The sequence below is a fragment of the Chelon labrosus genome (genome assembly GCF_963514085.1).
Source record: "Chelon labrosus genome assembly, chromosome: 6".
Classification (NCBI taxonomy): Eukaryota; Metazoa; Chordata; class Actinopteri; order Mugiliformes; family Mugilidae; genus Chelon; species Chelon labrosus.
This window is the reverse complement of record NC_140342.1, coordinates 4,733,772-4,757,775: the sequence shown is the minus strand read 5'-3', so window position 1 is coordinate 4,757,775 and position 24,004 is coordinate 4,733,772. Positions and strand designations below refer to the sequence as shown.

Here is a 24,004-nt window from a genome sequence, read left to right as displayed (position 1 = left end):
ACTTAGATTTTATTAAAAGGGAATTTACTTTTTTCATCTTCTCTGCACCAACCAGCGTGGTTTCCTCTTTTGTCTTGCAGCTATACTGTATTTAAGTTTATTATGCAGATGAGCCCTAACCAGAAATGATATATTTTTAGGAATAAATGGTAAATAGTGTTGTATTTATATAGCGCTTTTCTTCCTGTCGGTACTCACAGCACTTTACAGTCACCATGTTGCATTTACCCACACGTTCAGATGTTCACACACCAGTGCTATGAACGGGAAGCAACTCGCCGTTCAGTGTCTTGCTCAAGGACACTTTGGCATTTGGTCCATGTGCTAGGGATCTAACTACTAACGCACTGACACTAATGTTTAGATTGTCTTTGCAGCTTGTCCTATTGCCCCAAGTGGCATAAAATCAGCTGGTGAAACTTTATGCCATGCACGTTCTTGCTGATCAGAAATCAATTAAACATTTTTGTAGAATTATTTATTTTTTATACTGTGGTCGAACTTGGGAACCAGCGGGGTCTGGCAAAGAGGGGAGGATCTTGACGTCTTCTTTTCTGACACGCGCCTTGCTGTTTACACTTTGTGCACATCCATGGTAACCGCGATCCTTGCCAGAGCTTTGCAGTTGGTCAACAATAAAAGTCTGCTGGTTGGCTCTCAATATTCTGTTTAAAAATCTCTCGGTAATAATGACTCCTTGGAGTGCCAGGTTTTTAAGAATATATTTGCAGCTCATTCCCAGCCTCAGTTCAGTCCAATCAAGCTATTTCTGTCCTTCGTGCTTACTAAGCTGGCTCATGTGTATGCACAGCAACAGATCAAAATAATCACGGATAGGTAATTTGTGTCCACGAATTGGGAAGTCATGCCCACAAAGTAGGATTTTGTGCTCACAAATTAGTATGTTGTGGCCTTAATTTATTTATGTTTTTTTTTTTTTTTTTTTCTGATGTCACTTCCGGGGCTCTTTATGGTTTTAATGGACGATTATGTTTCAAATCCTGCAATTATTATCAACGGTCCAAACCTGTAGCTTGACCGGCATGTTTGTGACAGAAGCCATCTTTCACAAAACTACCAAACTGCAGTGTCTATGCCGAAAGGAGCAGCTTGCGGGAAGACATCAAACCGTTGTTGATTTATGTAGTTAATAAGAGTAATAAGTGCTATCATTTAGATTTGCCAGAGCAGCCTAATTTTGCTTTGATAACAGCTTTGAACACTTCTCTCAACCAGCTTCATGAGGTCATCACCTGGAGCTTTTCCGACCCTTGAAGGAGTTCCTGCATGTGCTGAACACTTGTTGACTACTTTTCCTCCACTCTGCTGTCCATCTCTCCCCAAACCATCAGCTGGATGTTGGTTGGGCGATTGTGGATGCCAGGTCATCTGATGTAGCACAGATGGCAGCTGGAACCACAGATCTCATGTTTGGACTCATCAGACCGGAGTCAAGATTTACAGTGTTCTAATGGCTATTTCTTGCATTTCTTAGTCCAGGCAGTTCTCTTCTTGTTTATGGTCTTCCGTGTTTTATTTTGCCACAGTTCCATCACAGAAGGGAAACTCTTGGTCTTCAGTTCGTCTTGCGCTCCTCCCGAGATCCAGTTTCATCCCAGTGTTTGATGCAAGCATTTTTCCGAGTGCAACTGAAATCCTCTGATTTGCCTGACCTTCATGTCATGAAGTAATGATTGACTACCATTTTTCTTAAAGTGCGTCAGTGAAGTTCAGCCTCATATGTCAGCTTCTTATTTAGTAAAAAGGCTATTGCAGAACCAGGAGTTGTGAATAACCTTTCCGCCCAAATCACTCATCTTTCACGTGTTTTGCCCACGAACAAAAACAACCTTCATCCTGTCTACTATGCCTACTACTTCTGTAGTCAAGGTAGATCCTTTAATTGCATGGTCCCTTTGCCTGATGTCAGTGAATGCTTGGTACTGCTTCTATTGTATTTCAGTGTTGCATCTGAGTCTATGATCAAAGCATTTTCATGTAAATATCGGAAATGTGCTAGGTATCTCAAGGACTGCCTTCCAGTCATTCTTCCTCATACATTTCTAATAGAAAATGTATTATGTCCATTGATGGCTTTACCTCTTTTCAAGCTTTGTCTAGGTATGGTCTGCCACAGGGCTTCACTTAGGACCAATTACCTTCTATCTTCATTACCCTGGGTTTTATTACTACAGTGATGGTACTCTGTTACTGAATATTTGTCCTGCAAACCATCTCAACTGCTTTTCTGTTAGTTTCCCTGTATTACTGCCTGCCTGTGGTTCAAAGTCACACAGGCATATTCTTACAGTTACAGACCTGGAATGAGACTTTCACCAAACTGCTGACCAAGCCTAGAACATTAGCAGCAAACATCCTAAGGTAGACATTAAAGTGCATATTACATATTATATGTACTCTCAAAGACTGCTCAAATAGCAAAACTAGAGTAGTTGTAAACTCAGCTATTTCAGCTGTGCAGTGTCATGCATTTCTGGAGGCTGAACTAAACAAATGCGCCCTTAGGCTACTAACAAGTAAGCCTTATAAATTCGTTTTCTGCTTTGAGTTTTGCAGTGATGGATTACACTGAACCTCGTGGGAAAACGGTTTGTTTGGGAGTTTGTTTTGAAGCAATTAAAGAAGAGACTGGAGTCTGTTATTCCAGTGAGAGTACATCATCATCATATCTATGCCACTTTAGGAGCCCAGAAAGGGCTAATGTTTAGCTATGAAACTGTCTGGAAAAAAACTAAGAAACCATCATTATGTGGAACTAGAGAGTATGAAAGTCATCTCTATTAGTTTTATGAGGATGGGATGACATTACACCATGGAAGTGAGCATTGTGTTGTTTGAGGTTGCAGGAGTTCCTGTTGCGTCACTGAAAGAAAATACATTCTTTTCAATAGATCTGATGTACGCATGTACATTTCTGATTCCGGAAAGATTGTCTCAGTGCCCCCAAGAGGAAGTCTGTTTGAACTTGGAGTCTAAGCAAACGTTGCATCAAGGCACTACCGCCCCAGAATATCCTCCCACCGCAGAACCGGATCCTCGAGCACCCACAGCTTTCATCTTCTCTGTTTATTTCTCTGACAGCACAGATTAGGGGACGGGATGAACATTTGTTTTGTAAGGCTGCGGAACACAGCGGTAATGGTGAGCTGACAGAGACGATTTGTTCAAAGGGCACAGGAAGAAATTATGTTCAGAAAATCCAAAACAGAAACCGAAAGGTCATATTTGCCATTAAAGTGATATTTCATTGCCGCTCGTCAAGATGCTACCCTGCATTAGAGTTCCAGTGGTCCTCCTGCAACCACCATAAATCAGCACCGATGTTGTACTGTCAGTGCCCATTTTCCATTTCTTTATTCTAGTTTTCCAATAAAGGAACGGAAGTATGGAATAAGTATACAGACAGTAAAGTTGGATTAGCAGCCTGACAAAAGCATCTGCCACTTGGCATCAAATCTCTCCTTTAAGGCCCTGAGTTTCATGCAGCAAATGATTTAGACATGTGGATATAATAAACAAATATACTGACAAAGCACACCATTATGTGACAAGAAATGGGTCTGTTGGTGGGCTTTTCCTCCTCTTTTTTGTCCTTCCTTATCTTGAAACGAAATCAAATCAAAAACAGAGAACCAGTCCATAGTCCTGACTGTAAAAAATGTTCTAAATTTCCTGAAAACACAAATTTAACGCTAACAGAATAACTAAATACAGAACACACAACAACGTGGAGCACCTATCAAATCTCCTTCAATCCACAAAAAGCATGTTACTGTACACTGTTCCCTGGACAGTACACTGCATCCTCAGAGACATCATCTATTGAGCTTTACCACTTAGTATGAACTATAGAGGTCTGCATGGTGAAGGAAACCTGAATTCACTGATCTCATTCTGTAACGGTGAGTGTTAATATGCAGCTACAGCCTCCATTCTTCGGGGAAGACTTTTCATATTTGCCTGCTGTGCAAGAACCAATGTGTACAGCAGTCCAATATGTGCATAGTTTTGGCCACTAAAAATGTCTCTGCCACACCTTTGTTGTGGTTGCATGCATCGTGGTGCTGACTTTAATATAAACCAGCAGGAGGCACCCCTGCTCACGCCCTGCTTGGCTCAGGTAAACCCCACAGGGTACTTGTCTGCCGTTCATGTCAGACTGCATTAAGAGTGATCAAGAGTTATTCAAACATGCATACTATGCACTTGGAATGACCCATTTTCACTTCACCGTAGAGATTTGAGTGTTAAATTTTCAGTGAATGGGGGATGGGTGCATTGGCAAAAATGTCCTCAGAGGTCCCGGATTCAGCTCCCAGCTGGTTGGATTTTCTCTACCACAACTATCTAATAAAAATGCTAAATGCCAAAAACAATAAGCTAATCAGTGAATGACCAAAAACACCAAGTATCTGGCATGGAACAGCCACACAATACAGAAGGATAGTGATTACAGAGAACGCTTTTTATTCCTCCAGCATCTTATTCAGTCCAGAAATGTGCACCTCCACAGGCTTTTGTGCTCTCGCAATGCAAGCAATTGCTACTGCATCTGGTGCCTCGTGACTTCAATGTTCTGGAGCAGGCAGCTCCCAACTATCTCAGAGACACACTGCTGATACGGTCCACCAGATCTAGTTTGATCTCTAGCTCCAAAACATTTGAGGAAATGGTTAAGGGTTCAGATGAACTTCCCAAATGCATAAAACAATGCAGGCAAAAGCGAGCTTGACTTTCAGCACATAGAAAAAAACAAACATTCCAGGCTGGCAAACAGCACAGTGGATGCAGGCTCAGGCAAAAATCCAAGGTTGGCATAAAGATGAAAAAAAAAAAAACTACAGAAATGCTGGAAGGCAATGCATAAAGAAGACAGGCCTAGCAAACAGGTAAGAATCTCAGATGAAGAACTCTGACAGCTAAAGGGAAAGACCTTCAGCTGTAAATACAGGAGGGGATATTAACTGACTGAACACAGGCGGAATAGAACAAAAGGTATGAAGAAACCAAGACAGGAAGTACAACAATCACTGTTTAATGACCCAGATGGAATAATCGAACACTGACGTTTAATGAGCAAGAAACAGCTGCACCATCAAATTTGATTAAAAGGCACTGTGAAACACACAAAATGCCCTTTTGATCACGGTTCATAATGATTCAATACCCGATGAAAATTTACAGCACTACGCACTTGCAATATGAAAGAGTGGGAGAGGAGAGACCAACACCTCTCCCTGACCTTATTCATAATGTATAAAGAGTGCATTCAGTAGACTGATGATGTTACACGTTTAGTCTTTCCTTATGGAAATAATTAAAGGAAAATGTTTTTCAGTCTGCAGCAGAAGCCTTGAGATACTGACATACATAAATAAATGGGGCAACTTACAGCAACTTTTTTAAGTAAATACAATCCCTTACATCTAAGATGAGCCATTAGTGCTGAACCTATACAGGTCACATTTACCATAACCATCACTAATAAAGAAAATGCTCCCCTGCTTTCCCCTTTAGAGCCCAGTGTATTGATTAATGGTCCGCACTGTTCTGACAAATACAGTTTATTTTCTCATTAAGCTACAACAAACTTTGGTACTCACAGGGAACTGCAACAGTCTCCATTATGGATTGGGTCATTACTGCTAAAATAAACTGCCCCTGTTTTGCCAGCTTCTACTCATACAGGGCCAGCCAAATAAGCAGTGCTCTCTGTTATGGATGACGGAGCTCGAGAGCACACACTCCCACTGCTCCTGTGGCTCTAAACACAGTTTCCTTCTTTTAGGGAAAACACGAGGGAATAACCAAATCACTTAATCCATATGGGTTAAACAGTGAGAAAATAGAAATCCCTTTAAAAGAATTGATAAAAGCTGGAAAAAAAAGCAAATAACTTTTACTGTAAGCTTAAACTGTGGTCCTAAACAAATGTGTTGACCGGTTACGGTTAGAGGAATGTAATTTAAACAGATTTATCATGCTGTCACCTGGCTAATATGTCATCACCATTATAACAAATTTCAAAACTTCGCATCTGCTACACTAAAAGCAATACACAAAAGGACTGGATAACTATTTGTACAAAATTGTTGTTACAGCCGCAGGACACATCTTAAAAAATCAGTTTGTAGGCACAGGAGATGTCTTCACATATAAATACTTAAGTTGTCTATTATTATTACCAGTGTACACCATCTTCTGGTGGCCTTAAAAATTACAACTGAGTTAAGTCTAACAAATAAACTTTCAGAAAGTTATTGTATCTATGTATGAAAAAAAAAATAGTTTTAGGATATTTATTATTTTCCAGTAGCAGGATTAACCTACTCCTATATTAATCCAAGAAAATTCAGAAACATCAGAGTTTCAAACTGCCTTTTGGTGCAAACTGCGTACAGTTTGATGAAACCCCTTATGTTTCACCTCTGGACTGAGGTTTCGTCCAGGTGGTGGACTACATAAAACAAATCAGGCTTTTGTGGCCACATGGTGCAGACAAATTGGCTGGCTTCTGGTTTGTGCCAGCATACATAATGAATACTGGCCAACATCTGCCCATACGAACCAAGGCCAACTGACTTACTCATTAGCCATTTCAAAGTGGTGCACATCCAAAACATTAACAGACCCTCTTGGCCGTCAAGTTACTATTAGAAACACGGCGAGTAAGCTACGTTTGGAAGAAATAATCTACCTGCACGGGCCAGCAGGTGGATGAAAGAGCTTACAATCCATAAAAGCAGAACTGAGGAGTCGTCTAGCGTTATCCCTGTTGGGATTAGTTTGTTATCAGTGGCCAAACCAGGAGAAGAGAGTTGTGGACAGACATACCTGTTTCAACTTTAGAGTGGTCGGTCCTTTCTGTCACCTTCTCCTGGCTGATGAGGTAATCGACAATTCGCACACCGATTGGCGGCTCGGTGTGGTTCCACTCCATGATGACCAATGAGCTGCTGGGTTCGTAGGTGTAAGACAGTTTCAGCCTGGCAACACAGTGACAGATATGTAAAATCACACCACTGAATGAAAGACGTCAGCAAACTGGACTCATTACTGTAATTGACAGCTAACATTATCCGCCGTGTTCTGCAAAACTGCAGCCCAATAAAAACACATTCTGCAATGTCACATCTGTCAACAGAAAATATAGTCATTCATCCACTAATGTCTGGCTGACTCTGGAATGTTCGTCTGCAGCTATGTGACACTCAGAGCCTTGTGTACAGAGGTTTTCATTCCAACCGATCAATATTCAGCAGCTCATTTAATTAATTAGTACGGCCAATCTGGACAGGAGAAATAAAGCATGGACTGTCTGCAATAAAACACTGTGCACACATGGATCCTGTTGGTGTTTAGACTTGAGAGCACTGTGGGAGGAGATCCATCTGAGAGGGCTGAATTTAGAAAAGGTAATGTGATTTTACTAACAGAGGTTGAGGAAGTGGGGCACAAGTGGGCAGTCCATCCGTGCCAAAGGCGCTGGAATCGCATCGACACCAGTCATCGATAACGTCGCCTTTGCCTGAACACCACAGCATGCTCATCATTGCCTCCTGAAGAGCCTGTGAGGAAACAGAGACAAACACTTCAATCCAAAGGACAACAACATGCAGCAAAGATCCTTGGCCAAATGTGAATCAAGGACATCTCACATTATAGCCGGCACCCTCCTGCAACCCCTGTGCCGTCATGACATTTTCTATTTTCAGAGTGGTCCAGTTCACTTGGGCCAGTGTTGTTGGATGCCGATTCAGCCGAAACTGTTGACTTGCCTTGTTACTTAGCAGCAGCCAGCCAAAGGACTCATAGGATCCATGTTATTAGAGACCTCCTACTCATGATACCCGATTCAGTACGAAGATTCGAATCATTAACCTGGGTGATTCAGGAGGCGACCAGCTCTATATCGCTGTCCACTGTCTGACTAGTTGCGGCTGTTCTTACTGAAGGACAGGATTGATATAGGAGCTGTCTATATACAGTCATGGACGAAAGTATTGGCACCCCTGGAACTTTTCCAGAAAATGCACCATTTCTCCCAGAAAAAGTGTTGCAATTACAAATGTTTTGGTATACACGTTTATTTCCTTTAAGTGCATTGGGACAACACAAAAAAGCAGAAGAAAAAAGCCAAATTTGACATAATTTTACACAAAACTCAAAAATTGACTGGACAAAATCATTGGCACCCTCAACTTAATATTTGGTTGCACACCCTTTGGACAAAATAACTGAAACCAATCGCTTCCTATAACCATCAACAAGTTTCTTACACCTCTCAACTGGAATTTTGGACCACTCTTCTTTTGCAAACTGTTCCAGGTCTCTCAGATTTGAAGGGTGCCTTCTCGCAACAGCAATTTTTAGATCTTTCCATAGGTGTTCTATGGGATTTAGATCCGGACTCATTGCTGGCCACTTCAGAATTCTCCAGCGCTTTGTCTCCAACCATTTCTGGGTGCTTTGTGAGGTGTGTTTTGGATCATTGTCCTGCTGGAACACCCATGACCTCTGATGCAGACCCAGCTTTCTGACACTAGGCCCTACATTACGGGCCAGAATGTTTTGATAGTCTCCAGATTTCATGATTCCTTGCACACAATCAATGCACCCAGTCCCAGAGGCAGAAAAACAACCCCAAAACATCTTTGAACCCCCACCGTATTTGACTGTAGGTACCGTGTTCTTTTCTTTGTAGGCCTCATTCGGTTTTCTGTAAACAGTAGAATGACGTGCTTTGCTAAAAAGCTCTACCTTAGTCTCATCTGTCCACAAAACATTGTCCCAGAAGGATTGAGGCTTACTCAGGTATGTTCTTGCAAACTGCAGTCTTGCTTTTTTATGCCTCTGTGTCAGAAGTGGGGTTCTCCTCGGTCTCCTGCCATAGCGCTTCATCTCATTCAGACGACGACGTATTGTTCGAGCTGACACCGTTGCACCCTGAGTCTGCAAGACAGCCTGAATTTGTGTGGAAGTTGACTGAGGTTGTTTATCCACCATTCGAACAATCCTGCGTTGCATTCTTGCATAAATTCTTCTCTTTCGTCCACGTCCAGGGAGATTTGCCACAGTTCCATGGGTTAAAAACTTCTTGATTATATTGCGCACAGTTGACAAAGGAACTTTAAGATCTCTGGAGATTGACTTGTAACCTTGAGATTGTTGATATTTTTCCACAATTTTGCTTCTTAAGTCCTCAGACAATTCTCGCCTCTTCTTTCTCTTCTCCATGCTTGGTGTGGCATACACAGGCAAACAACACAAAGGTTGAGTCAACTTTTATACATTCCAACTGGCTTCAGTTTTGATTTCTATATTGCCAGCACCTGTTACTTGCCACAGGTGAGTTAAATGAGGATCACATGCTTGAAATGAAATTCTTTACCCACAGTTTTAATAGGGTGCCAATGATTTTGTCCAGTCAATTTTTGAGTTTTGTGTAAAATTATGTCAAATTTGGCCTTTTTCTTCTGCTTTTTTGTGTTGTCCCAATGCACTTAAAGGAAATAAACGTGTATACCAAAACATTTGTAATTTCAACACTTTTTCTGGGAGAAATGGTGCATTTTCTGGAAAAGTTCCAGGGGTGCCAATACTTTCGTCCATGACTGTAGTTAATTGAAATATCCCGCTGGTTTAATGTTCACTCGTGATCTGTTGTGTTTTAAGTTTAATGTTTAAGGAAAATAAATGTTGGCATGCAAATGATGTCAGTGTATTGTTTTTAGAAGAATAAGAAATTGTGTAGATTCAATCATTTATCTGGACTATTGAGTGAGTATAATGAAATCTGAAGTTAATAGTGGATTTAAGAATAGTGTAATTTGTTTTAAGTAGTGGACACTAAATGAAATTAATTAAACAAACTCAAAAAATTCTATGTTAGTTGTACTAAATATTCAAGTACTACTAATTAAGCAGTACTTGAAGGGAACAACTTAGCATTAATTCACCTTGTTACATTTACTTTTTTAAATTTTATTGCTGAAATTAGTTTGTATTTATTATTATTATTATATATATTTTTTTAAAGTAAAGCAGTATCGGTAACACTATCCCATCTTACAACACACTGTGGAGTACTATTAAATGCTATTGATGGTGCTGAGTTGCAGCCTGTTTTTATACAGGCTATACATAGTGCATGAGCTGTCTGTTCTCAGCATATGTGTTCATGTCAAGAATATAAATTTCATTGTTTCAAAGCATTACTTTCTACTGTGATTTTATTAGTGACACCATCAGTGACTAGTGACGTCTCGACTTTCACCACAGTTGACTTTAACAAAACTTGTGCAACCCCTAGAAGGTAGTATAAGCGCTATTAGTGAGGGTCAACAAAAACTTCTTCAAAATGTTGCCTTTGCATTGTGTCTACGCAGGTAATTCCATGGTGAAGCAGTAGCAACCTCAGAACAACCTCTGTCAATAACGGCACCTGTATCTGTCTGACCGAGTTGGAGAATGAAAGCCTGACACCCCATGAGGCTGGACAGCGCTGTATCGACCATTTCTTCCTGCTGCAGGAGTAGAAGCACTATCGACATACAATATTGATGGAGTCCAATAAGTCACAGCACAGTATGGCGGTTTATGGCACAGCATGCTTCCAGCAGAGAAAGGCATGATACCCTGAAAGGGAAAGACTTCCCCGCAAAGTTCTCAGTTTCTGTAACCTTGTTTCATAATGAGGCCATGAGGTTTTGCGGGCTTGATGGATCAGCCACATACCGCCACAAACACACAGAGGGGTTCATTACAAGACACCAAGTAATACACTTACTGTGCTTTAATGATCACCACATTTCAGTTTTTGCTAGCTGGGATGTGAAAATGTAAAAGTTTGTCCAGATCAAAGACAAAATACTTAAATGTTGATCAGACTGGACAGTAAATGTGATCTTTAACCAAATTAAAAGAAAAAAAGTGAGACAGTCCCTTTCAGGAAAATGAGAGTATATGCATCCACTAGTATAGAAATTCAATAATGGTTGCTGTAAGAAAATAAATGTTTTTGGACATCAGTCATACTGTTTATATACAGTATATGGGACCAACATGGAAAACAATGTACATACCTGGTAGGTCTCATTGTTGGATACCAGCTCATAGATTGGAGCTGCCTTAGTGATCTGTAGCAGGACAGGCTCGGACTGCTGACGCCCTTGTGCTGCCCTTGGGCTCATGTGACAGAGGTGGCAGGAGCGTGGGCATTGGCCCTGGCTGGTGCAGTCCATGCGAACGCCGGCTGCCATGCGCTTAGCGCCAGTGTCCAGCAGACTGGCGATGTATGCCGGGTAGGTCAGTGTCCTGGGCTCCTTGTCGCGCTCCTCAGACTCCTCTGAAGGTGAGTTACCTGAATGTACAGATGGAAGAGGAAACGGGTGACCGATTAACTTCCGCTTCACTAGTTAGACCACAAATGCACTATGCAATCGTAAAGCATTTCCACATCTCACACAGCAAAAAAATAGAAACCACAAGATCAAACTACAAAATAACATATAAGTTAGTCTAAGACAATCTTATTTTATTCATATTATTATTAATAATAACAACAGGAATATAAACTAGATAGATGGCAAGGTCACATGTTTCTAGTAATGAGATAAGGGAGTCAGGGAATGAAAAAAGCTGAACTGAGAGAATTTTTTTCTTCTTCTATAGCAGCATGGCAAAACTACAAAGCATTAATGTGTTCCCACATTCCCATATCTCCCTTCGAGAGACTTTTTTAGCGTTTCTGCATCACAGGCAGAATACATGAGCAGAAGTGTAAATATTTGGGCCACAGCTACAGCTACAAGAGCTACGTGCTTCCTCCGGATGAACAGCAATATACAGTTATATCTGTACCGAACAATGAAATGTTTATATTGGATTTGTGTGGTTACTGCTAATAAAAGGTTTTAGTGACATGGATGATTTTCTCTCGGCTCAGGTTATGAACCCCTCAGACTGTAGAGAAAGGTACAGTGTAAACCAAGGCCTTCTTTTTTTCTTTTTTTTTCTACAGAAAAGGATAGATAAAGGTTGGACATGAATTACTTTAGTATAGCAGAAAAAGAAAAGGTTGAACTCTGGCACACAATCAGCACTGAGTTTGATTGAGGCAATGTGTTGGTGCAAGATTAGGTAGTTCATGTCTGACCAAAAGATAAGACATGTTTCATCCAAATATGACACACATTGAGATAAAGAGCTAGTAGACATAGTTAGTTCTCCAATTAAGGGTAATTAAACTAATGTAGAATATGAAGGTGCAACAACATGATGAAATGAAAGAGCTTCAGTCTGACCTCCAACAATAGAAAAGAGTGGGAATACATGAGGTAAACATGAACATTTCTTTTTGTTTTATCTGATCCGTAGAGGAAGGCTACAGTCTCCTCATTGCTCCACATAGAATTGTTATTTTTGTTATTATTATTATTTTTTGTCTCAGAGGAGGTTTGGTGAAAAATATGTCACAATCTGCATCTATGTCAGAATTTGTTTTCTTTAGTCACATTTTTTAAAAATGTATATAACAACTTTTGAAACTTAAAAAAAAAGTCCTGCAACATCATGCTAAAGCGGCCAGATCTGACTGAGGAACTACTTCAAAAAAGAAACGTCAACCCTGGGAGCTGGCTGGCACACAAGCAGTCATATTTATGTCTATGTCCTAAAGCAAATAATTCAATCTTATATTCCACTGAAACATGGTGAAATTCAATAGTGAGGTGAGATTAGACAAGGTGCTGTCTTATTTTGGGAAAATCAGTGAAAGCCTACGAAACAGCAGGCTGTTCTGAGAGTGACTTCAATTCTCCATAATTAAGCACAACATTACATATGCGATAATTATATGGCAATACAGCCTAAATGCCACTGTATTTGTTTGTCACTGGCTATAAAAAATATGAGTTGAATGTATTACTATAGAATGTCATTGCCTCTCAGTGACTCAAAAAAATGAGGACCTAGGATACAGACATGTGGGACACCACAAGGAATTACAACTTTGCTGTGGTACTGAAACCATTTTATAAGTATTTAAATGATCTTTATAGAAGTTCAAGATAAAGATGCAAAACAAAAATCTGGTACTATCTTTTTGGATGTTACTTAAAGCCCAGGCTGCATATCACAGCTTATCAGTTTGAGTGATAGGTGTCAGGCCATCAACTTGATGATAGGAAGAGAGTAAATAACCTCTTGCCTCAAGGTGAAATTTTCCTGATTATACATTGAAATTAATGTTTTGGATTGCTTTTTGCATTTGAAACAATGTTTCAGCAGGGCATAAATTGTGATGATATGCTGTGGCTTATCAATGTACGTTGCAATTGTAATGTTTCTTACTTTTTTTAAACAAACAAACAAAAAAAATAGATACCATTATCTTGCAAGATATGATATACATACATACATATTATGTACATATACAGTACTTTTCTTTTTTTTAAGTGGGGATTTATTAGATTAGAATTTTGGGCGACTGGTTGGATTTGAGCAAACACAAGCAATTTAAAAGCAAAAGGACCAATTAGGGACGAGGTTTGTTGCGCAGGCTCCCTTGGATGGAATGCAGCACCATTTTTCATTGGTTGATGGAGAAAAAGTGTGCACACAAGCTCACTGTAAGTATACTCAAGCAGAGTACATGATATAAATAATTATTGTGTATTGTTTTCCCACTCTTTTATAATAATACTTTCCACAAACAGCATAACTGTTTCCGACTTAGATGATAACACCTTAGCTAAGCAGTCATATACAAAACCTAGCTATAGAGCATCTGTATTTGTGTGTCTGTGTATGGGTGTGTGTGTGTGTGTATGTGTGCGTGTGCACTGCAAGCGTGGGTGATTTGTTATGGAAGAGATTAAGAATGTTAGTGCTACAATAACAGTATTCAGTGTTTGCTTTTGCGTTGGTGTATTGGCAATTATCACCTTGTTGATTACATCTTACCTCCCACAAATCTCTGAAATATAAACACACTTCATTTTGTCTGCCATCATCTGAGTCATTCGGTTTCGTCGAGCTTGTCAATCATGACATTCTTCAGAATACTGTCATGCTTGACAACTTACATTCATTTAAATTCAGGGACATAAAGGCTGATAAAGTTTTGGTGAGTCAAGAAAGAGAAACTTGAGAAGACACAGTATCATTCTTAAGGATTGGTCAAGAGGTTGGAAGTGCATTATACGGTATTTTTGCATTTGTATAACCATATGCGTAAGATGTTGGTGTAAGATGCAAGCAGGTAGAGCATACATGGTATGCCATAACCAAGGTTCTGGCAGAGGGCACAGAAACATCTGTGCAGAGTATGGACCAGAAGCCCTAAGGTCAAACTGGGAGACACCCTTGAAGGTGGTGAGGAAAGACTGAGCCAAGATCCTGTGGGACTTCCAGATACAGAATTACAAGTTGGTGATGGCTAACCAACCGGACATTGTAGAGGTGAACACAATATAGAAGAGGGCCAGTGTTGGGTATAGTTACTTTGGAAAGTAGTTAGTTAGGTTACAACGTTACCATCAATTAAAAGTAATCCATTACGTTACAGCGTTACCTATGAAAAAAACGCGTTAGAGTACTCATGCGTTACCAAAAATTAAAAGCCGTTTGCAGCGCCTCGCACATGCTGCAACTCAGCGACACACAGCCTCCTTTACAGGCACAGAGAAGTCCTGACAATGAATAACGTCCTTCATCCAACCAAATTAACTCTGCAGGATAACAATAACAGGGTGATAGAGTGGTGCTTGGATACAAGATGTTTTTTTAAATTGGAAGTGGAATTTTTTGCGGTCGACAGAAGCTTTTCACCAACGCAGAGTGTGCATTTTACCGTTATGTTGTTCTTGTCCTTTTCGCTGGCGAATTGAAAATAATGTGCGTACTTCCACGATTCAAAAGCTGTCCTCTCTGCCATCTTGCCAGTGGTTCGAAAACACTCACACACACACACACATACAGGTAACGTAGGTCAGCAGGAGTGATTCTTAAAGTAACGGATTACTTTTTTAAAAAAATAACGAAGTTACTGATTACTTAACGCACGAAACTAACGCTTTACGTTACAAGTTACATGAAAAAAGTAATTAGAGTACTCTAACGCGTTACTTTGTAACGCGTTACCCACAACACTGAAGAGGGCCGTAGCGATAGATGTAGCAATCTCGAGTGATAGCTTCGTCTGAAAGAAGGAATATGAGAAACTCAAGAAATACAGAGGGCTGAAAGAGAAACTAGAAACGATGTGGAAGGTGAAGGCAACAGTGTCCCTGTGGTGTCCAGAAGAGTTCAGTTCAGTAGTACAGTAGATACTGGTAGAGGACCCAGGCTTGAAGGAGGAAACAAAGACCACCCTTGCATCAGCTTGCATCTAAGTGATGCAAGTTGAATTCATGTCTTAGTCATATGTACATAATACATAATATCTCCTTTGATATTATCATTGCTTCCTGATCAGAACATTCTATGTCCAATAATGTTATTATTTACAGTTTGCTCACTAGAGTAAATCTGTCTGCACGCATGTGTGCGCATGCCGAATGTTTTTGACCTTGACAACGTTAGTGTGCAGATTTGAGGCCCTGTGACGAAGTCACTCAGACAGATCGACAGATAAGTCTCCACCAATCAGAGGAATGCAAAGGTAAATGAGGTCTGATTGAAGGCCAACTTACATCAGGGGAGAGCAAAAAAACAAACTGCAGGCGTCCGCACATTTTGACCCCAGGCGGGTATGTGTGTCTGGTGTGTGTGTGTGAGAGAGAGAGAGAGAATAAAATGCAGAGGCATTCTGAAAGCTGTGAGCTTACCTGACTAATCAAAGGAAATATAGAAGAAGATCAGGCTTTTGTTTGTAGAGTGTAGAAGTGGGTGGTTAAATCGATGAGAAATCAATGAGAAACACAGAGAGAGGGGGAAAAAAAACAGCCGGTAGTTTGAAGTACAGAGAAGTCCAGAAACCTGTTCTGTGAGCATGTTTACTAAATATTTGCATTCACAGACGTATGTGTGTGAATGCTGCCAAGTATGTCAATGTCCTTGCACTCCTAATCAGCCAAACTTCAATCTATCCCCATCAAACTGACTCACTCCCCACTAATCATCTCTCATCATTCTGTCTTCACTTGCCACTTCCTGGCAGATGGAAATCAAATGTGGCAGTTATATTAGGACAGGCGGGTGCCTTTTAGGGGAAAGAAGATTGGCAATGATTAGTTCAGTTTAGTTTTGGTTTAGTTCAGCAGCGTCCAATGTCAGCTGAGACACAGGGGGATATTAAAATAGATGGCAGCCTGGCCTGAAGACACCTGATGGTCACATCATCACATCATCACACCAAGTCTCTCCACTTTACTACTAGATTACAGATTAGACACTCATTATATACAGTATGTGCATGTAAAAAAGGAACGGAAAGCAGACCTTAAACTGCCAGCCTTCACTCTCCATGCGCACCAGTGAGCCTTGGCCACTCATGCCCCTGTCCCCAGTTCACCACTGTTCTTTCCTTGGACATCTTTTAATAGATACTGACCACTTTAGGCGGGGAACACCCCACGAGAGCCGCAGTTTTGGAGATGCTCTGACCCAGTTGTCTAGCCTTCACTATTCAGCCCTTGTCAAACTCGCTCAAATCCTTATGCGTGCCAATATTTTCTGCTTCTAACACATCAACTGAGAGGACAAAAATGTTCACTTACTGCCTATTATGTCCCGCCCACTAACCGGTGCCGTGATGAAGAGATAATCAGTGTTTTTCATTTTGTTGTTATGCCTGATCGGTGTATGTTGGTGTATATATTCATTGTTCCCAGAGGATGTGTCCTAATGGCTTTGGAAAGCAAGAACAGTGCACAAGTAGGATATTGCTATTCTCCTGCCACTTCTTAACAGTATCCCCCATTGCAACACTAGTTACAATTTATTTTTCTCCACAATGTTGTCCCCTTCAACACAGAAACAAAATGGCACTCCAGAACATTTTATGTAAAGCCTCACTTGGCTGTTTACTGAGCCATTGACCCACATGAAGAGTCACTTTAGACTCAGCCAACAAGCCCCTCTGGTGGAGAGCTGCTGGATAATCAGAGTTTAACTTTTCCCTGACAGGCAGCTTATAGTAGATGCCTTACCTGATGATTGGTCCTTTATGCTGTAGAATGCCTTGCTCTCAACAATCATATCCCAGAAGCTACTATGTGAACCTAATGAACAGGAGAAAACATACACCTGACCTTTAAATGCCCATGTTGGAGAGACATGCACTCATAATCTTGTTGTTCACAAAAGTGCAAAGGTAGGCGTGGTATGTTAAGGAGCACGGGTGCATAATGGTGGAGGAAACTGTGCTTCCCTTTGTATGGATATCTCCATTTGAACTACTGATCTTGGCAGGTTGAGCTATAAGTTGTAAGTGTAAGGAATGCACGTTATTCCATCTGACATTCAAGCTGTATTTTTCTGTCACTAAAGAAGACAGTACTGTTCTTCTCTGAACTTTGCTTAATGTCTTTTTCCTTTTGTCATTCTCACCATTTCTTCGTCTCTCTTTGCCTCTTCTCCCATGTGTGATACCCCTTTCTATCTCTCTTACACAATATAAATTCACAGTCACACATTTTTTTTTGTGGTAGATGTAAGTAAAGCAGTCCTGGATCATCTGGACTATTCCCCACTCTATTCACACAGTTTGAATCAGACATTACTCAGACTTTGTACAAGGTAGGTGGCAGGATAAAGCCTGTTTAACGTCCAGCCCGACTCATTCGGACATTTGCATTTGCACACGCGTCTCCTCCGGGTGATGTCCGGAAAATGTCAGCGCTGCAGTGCATGTGTGAAAGGGGAAGATCATCTTCCCCTTCTTTTCTTCAGGGCAATCTTTAGCTCTCTTGCAGTCTACAAGGTGCGTTCACACACTTTAAGCATCTAAGCATCTAAACTGCTGTCAACCCACACGTGTGAGCACACATACAGTATGCTTTTAGCATCGCTAAGAGAAAATAAATCTCGAGGAGAAATGCACACAAACGTAAATGCATGCAACGCACACTCAAACACTTTCCCTCTCACACACATGCAGAGAGCTCATTAAAAGTAATCCGTGTTTGACTGAGTCAGATGTCTCACAAAAGAAAGTGATGACAAAACAAAATCTAGAAAAAAGCACCTCCACCTCCTCCTACTCTGCTTCGTTCTTCCAGAAATACAATTTTGGATCCAATTTTCGCAGGACACAACCTAATTTGATCTATTTCTGACCACGGGGCTTGAGCACAGTTTGCCTTTATGAGCCTTGGTGTGTCTGTGTGATACTTTTATGCTTGTGTAGACATATTTTGGTTTCAGATGTGCTGAAGTGATTTAGATTTTATTTTACTTTTTCAAAGGGTTTCATGTGTGGTTAGATCTTTGGTTTAGCAGTGACATTAGCTTAAGGTTTACCTGGAGGTTAACACTGCTGTTTATTCGTTCTTGTTGGAGATTGAATTGATCACCTTTGCAGTTTCTCTCAGATTTTTCAGCTTTTTAATCTAACTAGCAAAGCCTGACTGTGTTTTTAGGAATGGAAACACAATTGGTTAGCTGTTGGAGACAGCTGAGAATTTATTACGAGAATTGGTGGAGACCAAATCCAAGATATGGCACATACGGAATTACCACTTCTCGATTGACGAGGCACACGGATCGAAAATTGGTTGCTACAGCCACTTTACTAGGCAATAAATCTGAGTTGTGTGTCTGTCTTTAAATTCTGGTGGTTAGTTCTGGCTAGTTTTGCCATGGCAATTAGAACGGTAAGGGACAACTCCACCAATTGTTTACAGGTCTTCATGACTACCCATCATGATGCTGACAGTAGTAGTTCCAAATCTTACATCCCAAAAAACAAATCTCAAAAAACACGAAAAAGGACATGTTGAAACAAAACAAACTGGACTTGCACACTTTCTTGAAAATGTTTCATCAAATTAGCATCTTCAGTTCTAAAGGACTAGAGGGGAGTTGGGGTTTTAAAGGAACATCTCTGGGTATTGACCATCAGAAACTCGCTTACATGACTCGTGTCTGTTAACGGCCACATACTCACCTGTAGTTGGAGGAAACAGTTTTGATCCTGTTTTCCTTCGCCAATGAATGCTACTCTAATGACCAATCATTGGCCAGAGACTCCAGTCTGAAGGTGAAGCCTTTTGGTTGGCCATAGGTGTGCATGTTAAGAATGTGTTGGTAATTATTGCCAGATTATACAGTATCTTTGTCCCCCATCCCTATTCAGATGGTTTGAACCAGCAGTAAAGTAAGTTTGCCAAATTGGAAAACTCTTTTCTGAACAGGGGAGGTGGAATGAGATATAATGTCCCCAAGAACTTGTCTCTCTGTGTATCTTAATGGGTACCACTCCCTAGGGAAGGAAAACCAGATCAACGGTTTCTTCCAATTACAGGTAAGTATCTGGTCATTAACGGACCCTATTCACGTTATGTTCCTATTACAACCCCATCTCCCCGCAAGTCATTTCGAACCGAAGAACCTACTTAGATGAGTAGTGGAACACCTTCTAGAAAACCCTCCAAGTCCAGTTGCCCTTTTTACAGCTTGTCTTTTGGACATATCATGACCTGGAGGACTGCGACCCTTCAACTCCCTGTGACACTGTGGTGGCGGTGCTGGCCTTTTAACATATTTGTCCAACCAGAAGAGTTAGACATGGCTGGAAAACTTTGATTCTAGCCGAGACTTGAGAGGCTTCACAAACTATAAACACAGGACAAATGTGCGATGGCACACTCGCAGCATGAGCATGTATTAGTGTATGTGTTCATCTGCTGGCTTGCCTGTGTGGGTATGAAGCTGGGGATTTGGGGCTGCTTTGACCCATGCTGTACCAGGCGGAATGACTCATCAGCTCTATAGTACACAACAGATGGAGCTCAGAGCTATTCAGATTCATATAATACCTCTCCATCCACCCCTTCCTCCCACACTGTGGTGAAATATAACTCCGTTCGTCTGCTGCTGACTGACTCAAGTCAGTCCTCCCGTTCACCAAAATGCACCGTCAACTCTATAAATGTTTATTAAAGAAGAAGAGAGTCACGCAGAGATTAAAAGAGATATTTAAATATGTAATCTACAGATGTTGTTTGTGTGAATATATTACAGCAGAGTGAAAGCCTTCATTTCCCGTCTCGTGCAGGCCCATAGATCCTCTCTATTATATTGCCTTTCATCAGACCTCTTTGTAAAAGGATGACTCATTAAATCACCATTCTTCTTGTGATCAAAGCGGCGTGATTTTAGCCCCTGACACCGTCTGCCTCAATTTTTAACACAGGCTTTTAAACTAAATACCGCTCTGGCTCCCAGCTTAAACGGATCTCTCCTCCATCATGTGTGGAATAATACCATTTACTGTGTCTCCACTGGGCTCTGTAACCGTGAAGCATCTCCTTTCAGCCACTAGATGATGCTAGTGGATCGCTCACATGGCCGCACGTTCTGGAAACAGGAGACACTAGTGTGCATGCTCCACTGTTCAGCAGACAAAAAGAGGGCAAATCAGACCTAACCTTTTAAATGTGCTTGGCCGAGATGAACATTACATGGTTATGGAACATAATCATGAGCTCCCGCTGATCTGAGAATGTAGGAAATTAAAGCAGGCAGTAGCTTAGTAAATGGGAAAGCAGTGAGATGGAAAAGTGCATTAAAAAGGGGGAGTTTGGGTGAGATCCCGTCCATTGCATGTAGAGAAGAGAAATGATAAACAGAATTAGAGGCAGCAAAGAGGAAACTGAATGAGACACAGATAAACAATGCTGTGGGTATGCTGTGTGTCGGCCTGTGTGATACATCCTTAACTCCAAACCTGCGAAATGGAATACATCAGAGCGCTTAAACAAATCTGTGTGACGGGCAAATCTTCTCAGATGTGCTGTGCAGTTTTTTTTCTCGGCATGTGCACACAAGACACCTTCCCGGGGACCCACATGCAGCATGGACCTGATAATTCAAGGGAGCATAGCGACACTCAGCCGGCACCCAGCTAAAGCGAATTGTAAATAAAAGGTGTGCAACGTTCCCTCGGCTGCGCGGCCACGCTGAGATCCTGCGTGATTGTTTCTGCGTGGAGGATGCGAGGGAGAAAGGGAGGTGAAAGGGAAGACATTTGTTTGTCAATGCATTTGAACCAAAGGGAGGTAGCTGAGCGGTGTGAATTCGAATGATGTTTTTGTGCAAGTGAGAAAGTGATAAGCTGAAATGACTGACGCCGAGTGGAGTGTGCGCAGCGTGGGTGGACGTGCTTTATCGTGGGTGTGTGTGTGTGGGTGTGTGTGTGTGTGTGTGTGTGTGTGTGTGTGTGCACTTGATCTCCTCTCTGAATGCGTGCCAGCAGCACAATCAGCCACTTCACCACAACAATGAGCAACAACTCAAAAACTCAGAGGAAATACAATATATTATATATAAATGTGCGGTACCTGCCGACGAACGTACCTGTGACACTACCTCGACTTTACCCTTCAAATTCATCTCTTGAAGCGATGCTATATGTGGAAACCGAGCTGTGACAGAAATCATTTGGTGATTAAACGGGTCATTATCAACCTGAAGGCCTGAGTTTGATCCCTTTACGTGGCCACGACCGCTGAACTATCCCCGAGCAAGACGCCGTTAACTGCCTAACCCGCAGCTCAGCCAGCGGGAAAAAAACACATTCCCCTGTTGTATCAATTTACAAATTGCTAATTTACTGCGGTAACAGCTCATTAACCTGGAATTTATCACAAACCTCCCATTAAGGGCTCAGTAATGAGGAAAGAATGAAGCTGAAGAAACAGATTATAGTAATTTGCTTGATCATTTCCTGGTAATTACTGTTTACTGGTGAAGAATGGATGCTTTGACAAATATCTGTTATAATAATCCAGCAGTCTACTAATCTCAATTTGTTCATAATTTGAAAACAACAAAAAAATATTTAAACTGTAAATGTAAATGAGTTGACAGGGGATAAAGTAACATCACAGAAAAGAAAAAAAACTTAACTAAAAATATGATACAACTCCAGGCAGGCTGCGATATAACATCCCCTGTCTAGCTGTTGAGTGTTTTCAATAGGTTCCATCTGGGTTGCTTACAAGGATGCACTGCTCCTGGCAGAGGCTTTATGTGTGAAAGGTGCTGACTGATGCGCTGCACACCATCAGGAGGTCCAATGTGTTCGCTGCAGGCCAGATATGCTAAATGATCTTCTAAGCTCAGTGCTGTGCCACCTGAACTGGTAGTGTAACACTCAAAGAGAGGAATGGTGCTGTTCAGCAGTTCAGGTTTGTGCCGCACACACAGATAAAACCAGCCGTTAAAGGCTGACTGAGACGTTTAAAGGCCCCGAAGAGATGGTTTAATCATTAGTTTCTTACTATGAGCGGTAAGATCCCGCATGAGTATACATATTTTTATTTTTAGAAACAGAACAGTTTAAGATATTGTACATAACTGGGCTGTGTGTGAAAGTAGCTCAGTCGGAAAACAGTGATGTCTTGTAAAGAGAGGTAACGGTTATTTGTCTATTTTTAAAAGCTATTGTCAGTAAATTCTTATGAGGTGTCCCGGTGGCCTAGTGATTGTGACGCATTGGTTTTGTTTCTTCCCAGGGACCTTTGTGCATTTTGTTACAAAACCAAGTTGTCTTTGGCTTTTGGGTAAATCTTCAGCTGATGGATGGTTTAAAGATAATAGTGTATTTACTATGCTACTGTGCAACCAGTGGATTTATGCGAGGTAAGCAGTGCGCCGCAAAATCAGATCCTCCCCAATCCACCTCCGCGTCCCACGATTCACCACTGCAGCTGTTCAAACATGGCTGCTCTGATTGCGGTTTCATATATGGGAATTCTTTATCGAGTCCAGCTTTGTATTTGTGAATACGTTTTTTTTTCAGATTGGCCCTCGCATCTAGTTCCCACACGACAGGGAAATGCTCTGTGTATCTGTCATCATTGGAAAAGGGGTGCCATGTTTTCTAAGCAATGCAGAATTGCGTTCCACCTGTTGGAAGAACATAACACTTCACTGCAAGAAGGTTCAGTCTGTTTATCCTCCCTGTGCCTGCGTGGGTTTTCTCTGGGTGCTCCGTCTTCCTCCCGGAGTCTAAAGACGTGCTTGTTAGGTTAATTGGTGATTCTAAACTGGCCGTAGGTGTGCAGAGGTGTAGAGGACAAGCAGTTTCAGATAATGAATGAATGTTGCAAGAACGGCATAAAGCAAACTACGTAGGATCACTCTCTAGTCAAAAGTCACCTGCTTATATCACTATTTTAATACTATGTACGAAAAACAGCGAATATTTAAAAAAAAATAAAAATTATATCACATTCACACGTTTCCTCGACTTAGGTGGAAAAGTTGGCATATTATCACAGTATGTGATAAAGACTGACAGAAAGGATTTTTCAAATAAATGTGCGTGAAGTGAGATTTTGAGAGCCATTTTGGTATGCATGAGTGAACGGATCACAGAAGAAAGCAAAAAAAAAAAAATAAATAAATAAATAAATCTCTTCTACGCTCAGGCGCGGATCAACGGATAAAGAAGATGGAAAATATCTGGTCTTACGTCATGGTCAGGAAAACAGAGAAAGTAAAGTTCTGCCAAAGTTCTGCATCGCTTTAATGTGTCATCGCTCCCGCAGCATTGCCTTGAACCCGTTTTACCGTTGCAGATATTTTAAAAGCCCCAGCAGGGCAAGGCCCTTCCGCGTGTGCCGAGGCTATCTACAGTAATATGTATGTGTCAAGGCTCACTAAGCCCCGATGTTTGTCTAGGTGCTGATTAGAGCCGCTGACCACGGCCTGACAGGCCGATTAGTGACATCTCTTTTTATGGACGCTGACAGGCCTTGTAATGTTCTCTGTCTGTTAGCATGTTTCCCCACATGTTCCCTGTACATGTTCA

At 41.2% G+C, this 24,004-nt stretch overlaps 1 protein-coding gene across 1 annotated transcript in view; it reads right to left on the bottom strand.

The window, feature by feature from the left end:
• astn1 (astrotactin 1) overlaps positions 1-24,004 on the bottom strand; it is a gene marked incomplete at its 5' end in the record, with an annotated part of 409,253 nt that overhangs the window by 37,997 nt on the left and 347,252 nt on the right. The window contains 3 exons of the mRNA XM_084545838.1: positions 6,856-7,007; positions 7,456-7,589; positions 11,106-11,383. Of these exons, the coding sequence (XP_084401964.1) occupies positions 6,856-7,007; positions 7,456-7,589; positions 11,106-11,383 (564 nt within the window). The remainder of the gene's footprint in view (positions 1-6,855; positions 7,008-7,455; positions 7,590-11,105; positions 11,384-24,004) is intronic.